At 44.8% G+C, this 9230-nt stretch overlaps 1 protein-coding gene across 1 annotated transcript; it reads right to left on the bottom strand.

Moving 5' to 3' along the window:
• Positions 1–632: 632 nt before the first annotated feature.
• On the bottom strand, positions 633–8457 carry LOC104937372 (U4/U6 small nuclear ribonucleoprotein Prp4). The gene is made up of 9 exons (XM_027276855.1): positions 8289–8457; positions 8015–8109; positions 6925–6980; positions 6091–6101; positions 2345–2481; positions 1889–1996; positions 1481–1599; positions 881–987; positions 633–791 (listed from the first exon to the last, which is right to left on the bottom strand). Exons 1-9 carry the CDS (start codon positions 8427–8429, stop codon positions 705–707), a joined length of 861 nt encoding a protein of 286 aa, XP_027132656.1. The 5' UTR covers positions 8430–8457; the 3' UTR covers positions 633–704.
• Positions 8458–9230: the final 773 nt, after the last annotated feature.

Here is a 9230-nt window from a genome sequence, read left to right on the forward strand (position 1 = left end):
AACCAAAAACAAACAAACAAACAAAAACAAACACACACAAACAACCAAAAACAAACAAACAAACACAAACAACCGTCAGAGTTAGTCGTCACACGAGTATTAATATAATATTCATCACATAAACAAACATCAGATTTTTGGTCAAACTGAAACTTGTTCGTGGTGTCTCGGTTCTGTCAGAACAAAGTGGATCAGTCTGAAGCAGAGGTTCGGTTCTGTCAGAACAAAGTGGATCAGTCTGAAGCAGAGGTTCGGTTCTGTCAGAACAAAGTGGATCAGTCTGAAGCAGAGGTTCGGTTCTGTCAGAACAAAGTGGATCAGTCTGAAGCAGAGGTTCGGTTCTGGCAGCTTCCGGCGGAGTTCGGAGACATCGTCTGACCAGCACCTGAAAAACAGTCAGTCAGTCATAACAGTAATGGAACCGGCTCGGGCTCACAATTATGTCACACATTTCCTGTAAAAACGCTCATGGGGAGGGGCTTGTCGTGGACATTGATTGGCATTTACAGCAGCCAATAGCGAGTGTGCGTTACACCCCCACCACTACTTATAAGAGCTAATACTAAGCTGTGTGTGTGTGTGTGTGTGTGTGTGTGTGTGAGAACAAACTGACAGTCACATTGATTTTGATTGATTTTAATCATTTTATTAAAAAAAAAAAAAAAAAAAATGCCAGAAAACAAAAACATGACATAATCATGACATCACTCTGACAGCCAGAGTTTGAAGGTCCGGTCGTAAGAGCTGGTGGCGATCAGTTTCCCATCAGGTGACACGTCGACGCCCATCACCTGCAAACAACAACAGGTGTGACACGTCAACCTCCACCAATCAGCGGCAGTGGTGTCTGAACGGACCAATCAGAGTGCAGTGTTTGTACCTTCCCCTCGTGTCCAGCAAGTGTCTTTAGCGGCGTCCAACCGGGGTGACTCCAAATCTTCGCTGTGTTGTCGTACGCACCAGTCAACAGGAAGTGACCGTCAGTGGCTGCACACAAACAGGAAGTGAGGTCAGAGAGACAGGAAGTGAGGTAGTTTGTTGAGACAAACAGGAAACCAAACCGTGACATAAATCCAGACTTTGAGTCGTTTCTTATTAACGCGCAGCGCCGCGAGTTCACACTCCACAGGTCACATTCAGTTTGCACGTGCTCAGTAAGACGAGGATGCCGGCTGTCGTTTGATTGGCCGACAGCTGTCTTGTTGTTCAAAGGTGAACTTTCAGTTTCAGAGACAGCTGCTGATTGGTGCTCTGCTCTGATTGGTCAGCTGCAGCTGATTGAACTGAACCTGGTTGCCAAGCAGAAATTCAGAAGGCTGGCTGTGATTGGCTGAACTGAAGTCTGAACTGTACCGAGCGCGTGCAAACTGCAGTGGACCGTTTGGACCTCGGGTCCAACTTCTCTTTGCCGCCATGTTTAAATTATTTTCACATCAGAACTACAAAAATAAAAGTTTGAATTTAAATCGAGTTTTTTTACGTTGGAAGCGGACAGCAGACAGCAGGTTCTGGTGGGCGGGGACTGTGTACAGACACTTCCTGTTCCTCAGCTCCCACACCTTACAGGTGTTGTCACCACTTCCTGTTGCCAGGTGATACCTGATGATGACGAGGACGAGAGAACAAAGATTAAAAACATGTTTGACAGCCCGCTGTAAGAAGTGAAGACAAAAATTCAAAAAAAAAAAAATACTAAAAATTAGTTTAAAAAATATTTTATATATTTTTCTTTTATAATTTTTAAAATTTCATTTTGTTTATCGCATCTTTCATTGCTCATCTCTGATTGGCTGCTTGTTCTGCATGCTGCTCTCTGATTGGCTGCTTGTTCTGCGTGCTGCTCTCTGATTGGTTGTGTGTTCTGTGTGCTGCTCTCTGATTGGCTAACCCGTTGGGGGAGAAGTTCAGGCTGTAGATCTCCTTCAGGTGACCTTCGAGGAAAACAACGCAGCGTCCCGTCCGAAGATCCCACACTCTGCCAAACGCATCCAGACCTCTGATTGGACGAGACCAATAAAAACAGAGAAATTCTCAAACAGTACTACAGTAATATTACGACATGTACTACACTGTACTACATACTACAGTTACGAACGTATACATGTGTTTTTCTACTATCTGTGTATACTGTATACTCTGTGTGTGTACTGTATACTCTGTGTGTGTACTCTGTACTATGTGTGTATACTATGTGTGTGTACTGTATACTCTCTGTGTGTACTTTGTGTGTGTACTGTATACTCTCTGTGTGTACTCTGTGTGTGTACTCTGTACTCTGTGTGTGTACTCTGTGTGTGTACTGTATACTCTCTGTGTGTACTTTGTGTGTGTACTCTGTATTTACCCAGTAGCAGCCAGTGATCCATCGGGGTGGAAGTGAAGGTCATGGACTCCTTTACTGTGACCTTCCTGATGGAGGATTTCCTCCTGAACCTCCAGATCCCACAGACGCCACGAGTTATCATAACTACAGACAGGCACCTAACAGGAAATGCACAGACAGAATTTATCCTAACACTACAAGACCAGGCACAGACAGAAGTTATCATAACTACAGACAGGCACAGACAGAAGTTATCATAACTACAGACAGAAGTTATCATAACTACAGACAGACACAGACAGAAGTTATCATAACTACAGACAGGCACAGACAGAAGTTATCATAACTACAGACAGAAGTTATCATAACTACAGACAGAAGTTATCATAACTCCAGGACAGGCACCAGACAGAGTTCTCATAACTACAGACAGAGTTATCATAACCTACAGGGACAGAGTTTCATAACTACAGACAGGGACCAGACACGAAGTGGATCATAACTCACAGGACAGAAGAACAGAAGTTATCATAGCTACCAGGGACCGACACAGAACAGAATTTATCATAGCTAAGACAGACACCGACAGAAGTATCATAACTTACAGACAGACAAGACAGAAGAGTTATCTAACTTACAGACAGAACAGACAGAAGTGATCATAACTACAGACAGACACAGACAGAAGTTATCATAACTACAGACAGACACAGACAGAAGTGATCATAACTACAGACAGACACAGAGAGAAGTTATCATAGCTACAGACAGACACAGACAGAAGTGATCATAACTACAGACAGACACAGAAAAGGAAGTTATATAGGCTAAGACAGACACGAGAGAAAATTTATTTCATAACTACAGACCAGACACAGACATACGTGATTCATAACTACCGACAGACACAAGGGACAGAATTATCTCATAGCTACAGACCGACACAGAGAGAAGTGATCATAACTACAGGACAGACAGAAGTTATCATAAGCTACAAGGACCGACACAGACAGAAGTTATTCATAACTACAGGACAGACACAGACAGACGTGACAAAACTACAGACCAGGGACACAGAGAGAAGTTATCATAGCTACAGACAGACACAGACAGAAGTGATCATAGCTACAGACAGACACAGACAGAAGTTATCATAACTACAGACAGGGACACCGGACAGAAGGATCATAACTCCAGGCCAGACAACAGAGAGACGTTATCATAGCTACAGACAGCCACAGACAGAAATTGATCATAACTCCAGACCAGACACGACCGAAGTATCATAGCTACAGGACAGACCACAGACAGACGTTATCCATAGCTTACAGCACAGGACACAGACAGAAGTGTCATCGCTACAGACCGACCACAGACAGAAGTGATCATAGCTACACGGGGTTACAGACACAGACAAGAATTATATAACTACAGGACAGACACAGACAGAAAGTATCATAGCTAAAGCCAGACCCAGACAGAAGTTACATAAAACTCCAGACTAGACGCAGCAGAAGTTCTCCTCAGCTACAGCCAGACGCAGACAGAAGTTCTAATACAGACAGGAGGTCATTAACTAAGACAGGACAAAGACCGCAGTTATCACTACAGACAGACAGCCAGACGTTATCATAACTACCGACAGGACACAGACAGAGTTATCATCGCTACAGACAGGACACAGACAGAAGCTATCATAGCTACAGACCAGACACAGACAGACGTGATTACATAACTACAGGACAGACACCGAAGAAGTGGCTCTATCTACAGACAGACACAGACAGAAGTTATCATAACTACAGACAGACACAGACAGAAGTTAACATAGCTACAGACAGACACAGACAGAAGTTATTCATAACTACAGACAGACACAGACAGAAGTTATCATAGCTACAGACAGACAACAGACAGAAGGTTATCATAAATACCAGACAGACACAGAAAGAAGTGATCATAAGCTACAGACAGACACTAGGGACAGAAGTTATTCAATACACTACAGACCGGAACACAGACAGGAAGTTAACATAGCCTACAGACATGACACCAACGCCACAGAAGTTATCTAACTAAGCAGCCACAGACAGAATTTACATAACTACATACAGGAACAGGACAGAAGTTATCATAACTACAGACAGACACAGACAGAAGTTATCATAGCTACAGACAGACCAGACAGAAGTTATCATAGCTACAGACAGACACAGACAGAAGTTATCATAGCTACAGACAGACACAGACAGAAGTTATCATAACTACAGACAGACACAGACAGAAGTTATCATAGCTACAGACAGGCACAGACAGAAAGTTAATCATAAGCTACAGTAACCAGACACAGACCGAAGTTATCATAGCTACAGACGAGCACAGACAGAAGTGATTCATAAACTCCGAAGGACAGAACACTAGAAGTGATCAGAATAGCTACAGGACCGGACACGACAGAGTTAGCCTCAACTACAGACAGGCACAGACAGAAGTTATCATACACAGACCCGAACCGAAGAGTTCATACTACGACAGACACAGACAGAAGTTATCATAACTACAGACAGGCACAGACAGAAGTTATCATAACTACAGACAGACACAGACAGAAGTATCATAACACTACGAGACACAGACAGAAGTTATCATTACAACACAGACAGAAGTTATCATAACTACGACAGACCACAGACGAAGTTATCATAACTACACGGACAGAAACAGACAGAAGTTATCATCAGCTACAGACAGGCCACAGACAGAAGTTATCCGAAACTATCAGGACCGACACAGACAGAAGTTATCATAGCTACAGACAGACACAGGGACAGAAGTTCTACTACAGACCGAAAGACAGAAGTATCATAACTACAGACAGACACAGACAGACAGTTATCATAGCTACAGCACAGGCCACAGACAAGCCAGTTATCATGATACGACAGACACAGACAGAAGTTATCATAACTACAGACAGACGACAGACAGAAGTTATCATAACTACAGACAGAACAGACAGAAGTTATCATAACTACAGACAGACACAGACAGAAGTTATCATAGCTACAGACAGACACAGACAGAAGTTATCATAGCTACAGACACGACAGGACAGAAGTGTTTATCTAACTACGACAGACAACAGGAAGTATCCTAGCTACAGACAGCCACAGACAGAAGTGATCATAGCTACAGACAGACACAGACCGATAGTTATCATAATACGACAGACACAAGACAGAAGTGATCATAACTACGAAACGGACAGAAGAGTATCATAGCTACAGACAGACACACGACAGAAGTTATCATACAGGCTACAGTACAGACGACAGACAGTGATCATAACTACAGACACAGACACAGCAGAAGTTATATAGCTACAGACAGCCACAGGACAGAAGTGATCATAGACTACAGACAGGGACACAGACAGAAGCTTATCATAACTACCGACAGCCACAGAAGAATGTTATCATAGCTACAGACAGCACACACAGATTTACAGAAGTTATCATAGCTCACAGACAGCGTCCACAGACAGAAGTTATCATAGCTACAGACAGACACAGACCGGAATTTGATCATAACTACAGACAGACACAGGACCAGACGTGATCATAACTACCAGGACAGGACACCGACAGAAAAGTTATCCTAACTACAGACAGACACAGACAGAATTTCATAGCTTACAGACAGGCACAGGACAGAAGTTATAACTACAGACAGACCACAGGCAGAGTTTTAAACTACAGACAGACCACAGACAGAAGTTATCCAAACTAACAGACAGACGTTATAACTACAGACCAGACACCGACAGAGTTATCATAACTACAGGAAGACACAGGGGGACAGAAGTATTCATAATACAGACGGCACAGACAGAAGCTTATCCATAACTACAGGACAGGCCCACAGACAGAATTTATCATAACTACCGGACGACCCAGACAGAAGTGCTCAAACTACAGCAGGCACCGACAGGAAGTGATCATAACTACAGACAGGCAAGACAGAAGTTCTCATAACTCCAGACAGGCACGACAGAAGTTCTCAAAATACAGACCAGGCACAGAAGACGTTTCTAAATACAGACAGGACACAAGACCGACATGAGTCGGTGGTTCGGCAGTTGTTTCACCCCTTGTCGTTCCGAGAACCGTCCTGCCGGATGCCATGACACTCGGGACATCGCCACTGTGACCTTCGATGTCAGCCCCGGCTCATCACTATGGCAACAGGAGAGGTAGAACGGAATGCAATGACCATATCTGATGACCACTTAAGATAGGGAAGGGTTGCTTATTGTCAGGTTTTTTTTTTCCTTTACATCTTCCCTATTTTCCTCCCCCCTTGTTCTCCTTGTCTCCTCCTCTCGCGGTCCACAGCCCTTCCAGATCCCGTCAGCAGCCACGAGGCCAAGCTGACATCTGATTGGTCGAGGACAACTCCGGCCTGTGGCGGAAGACGATCGCACCCCGTTGTGTTGGTCCTTCCTCCAATCAGGAAAGCGGGGACAAAGAGGGCGGAGTCTCAGTCAGTAATCCACCAAGGACCAATATGGAAACACATAAAACAAGCAAAGCTCCGCCCACCTTGAGTGTACGAATCAGGTTGCAGTCTGGGACAGCCCACAGTCCACAGGCCGCTCCTGTAAACACTTTAGCACGTTACATAACATTACATTACATTACATTTAGCTGCTGCTTTTATCCAAAGCGGACTACAGAGGAGGACATAAGCTGCAGAAGGTGTAAAAGGAACAGAGTAGTGTTAGTGTTGTTAGTGTTGTAGGAGGGAAGCATTATGGAAACAGAAAGGTTTTACAAGTTTTTAAAGGTAGAAAGGGAGTTGCTGTTTCTAGTAAGCCGTTGGTAATTCCACATTTGGGGACGACTCACAGAGAAGAGTTAGAGGACCTCGCTTTGCGAGAGGCGAGGGGTATCACTAGAACGGTTTGTCTGAGCGGAGCGTAACGCCCGGTCGGGACAGTGGCCTTTAGTAAGACGCTGAGATAGGCAGGGGGCAGTACTGAGATAGGCAGGGGCAGATTCCTGAGATAGGCAGGGGCAGATCCTGAGATAGGCAGGGGCAGGATCCTGAGATAGGCGGGGCAGATCCTGGATGGTTTTGTAGGCTGGGCGTCAGAGCTTGTGTTTCATTCTGGCAGCTACGGCAGCCAGTGGATGTCGCTGAAGAGTGGGGTGACATTGAACCTTTTAGGTTGATTGAAAAAACCAGTCGCTCTGCGCATTCTGGACCATTTGCAAGGTTTGATCGCGCACGCAGGTAGGCAGCCATAAGAGCGAGTTGCAGTAGTCGAGGCGGGACGCTGACTGTAGCATGTATCAGGAGCTGAAGCGGCATTATGGGTCAGGTACGTGTCTGATTTCTATAATATTGTACAATGCATAGGCGACATGGGACCTCGCTTACGGAGGAAATGTGCTCAGAGAGCAGAACGCCGATCATCAAGTCCCACGCCCAGGTTTTTCGCAGGCATGGTTATGGTAACAGTGACAGTACCAATTTTCAGGTTGAAGTCATGGCAGATTGACTCATGGGCACGTTAGCACGTTAGCACGTTAGCTCAGAACCATGTGTACAAATGGAATGCTAACGGTAGCTTGTCTTGGCTATGCTAACTTCCTCCATGCCAATGATGTGGTGGGCGGGGCTTCGTACCAGGAGCCAGTGGCGAGCATCTTGGAGTCTGGGCTGAAGTGGCAGAAGCTGATTGGCCGATCATCACCGATCTGACTGCAGAAGTTGTTCAGATTCTGAAGGAGGAGGAGGAGCAGGAGGAGGAGGAGCAGGAGCAGAATTGTCAAAATAACATTCATACAGATGTAGATTAAAAAGTCCTTGTCATTGAAATTACTGTATGTCAGTCTCTCTCTTTGATCTGACTGGTCAGGCGTGTCTCATGATGACATAATAAATTATTAATTAGTCTCACTCTCAGGTTCTTGTGCAGTTCCTGTTGCCGGATCGCTCTGGTCGCCTCAGCAACATCTCGCTGAGCACGTGCAGCCTCCAGACGCCTCATCGCTCTGATGCCATCAGAACCAATCATATTCCAGATGAGAAGAACAGACATGAAGAACAGACGTGAAAAACAGACGTGAAAAACAGACGAGAAGAACAGACGTGAAGAACAGACGTGAAAAACAGACAAGAAGAACAGACGTGAAGAACAGACGTGAAGAACAGACGTGAAAAACAGAAGAGAAGAACAGACGAGAAGAACAGACGTGAAGAACAGACGTGAAAAACAGACGAGAAGAACAGACGAGAAGAACAGACGTGAAGAACAGACAAGAACAGACGTGAAAAACAGACGTGAAGAACAGACGTGAAGAACAGACGAGAAGAACAAACATGAAGAACAGACGTGAAGAAACATGAAGAACAGACGTGAAGAACAGACGAGAAGAACAGACGAGAAGAACAGACGAGAAGAACAGACGAGAAGAACAGACGTGAAGAACAGACGTGAAGAACAGACGTGAAGAAACATGAAGAACAGACGAGAAGAACAGACGTGAAGAACAGACGAGAAGAACAGACGTGAAGAACAGACGTGAAGAACAGACGTGAAGAACAGACGTGAAGAACAGACGTGAAGAACAGACGTGAAAAACAGACGTGAAGAACAGACGTGAAGAACAGACGTGAAGAACAGACGTGAAGAACAGACGTGAAGAACAGACGTGAAGAACAGACGTGAAGAACAGACGTGAAGAACAGACGTGAAGAACAGACGTGAAGAACAGACGAGAAGAACAGACGTGAAGAACAGACGTGAAGAACAGACGAGAAGAACAGACGAGAAGAACAGACGTGAAGAACAGACGTGAAGAACAGACGAGAAGAACAGACGAGAAGAACAGACGTGAAG

The sequence above is a fragment of the Larimichthys crocea genome, unplaced genomic scaffold (assembly GCF_000972845.2).
Source record: "Larimichthys crocea isolate SSNF unplaced genomic scaffold, L_crocea_2.0 scaffold649, whole genome shotgun sequence".
Lineage (NCBI taxonomy): Eukaryota > Metazoa > Chordata > Actinopteri > Sciaenidae > Larimichthys > Larimichthys crocea.

Bases quoted from the DNA above. Each gene is read 5' to 3' on its own strand.
- LOC104937372 (XM_027276855.1), bottom strand. From the start codon at position 8,429: ATGTCTGTTCTTCTCATCTGGAATATGATTGGTTCTGATGGCATCAGA. The intron at 6,981-8,014 runs GTACGAAGCCCC...AAGTGTTTACAG, and splicing joins ATGCTCGCCACTGGCTCCTG to GAGCGGCCTGTGGACTGTGG. The intron at 988-1,480 runs GTAAAAAAACTC...GTTTGTGTGCAG, and splicing joins GTCTGCTGTCCGCTTCCAAC to CCACTGACGGTCACTTCCTG.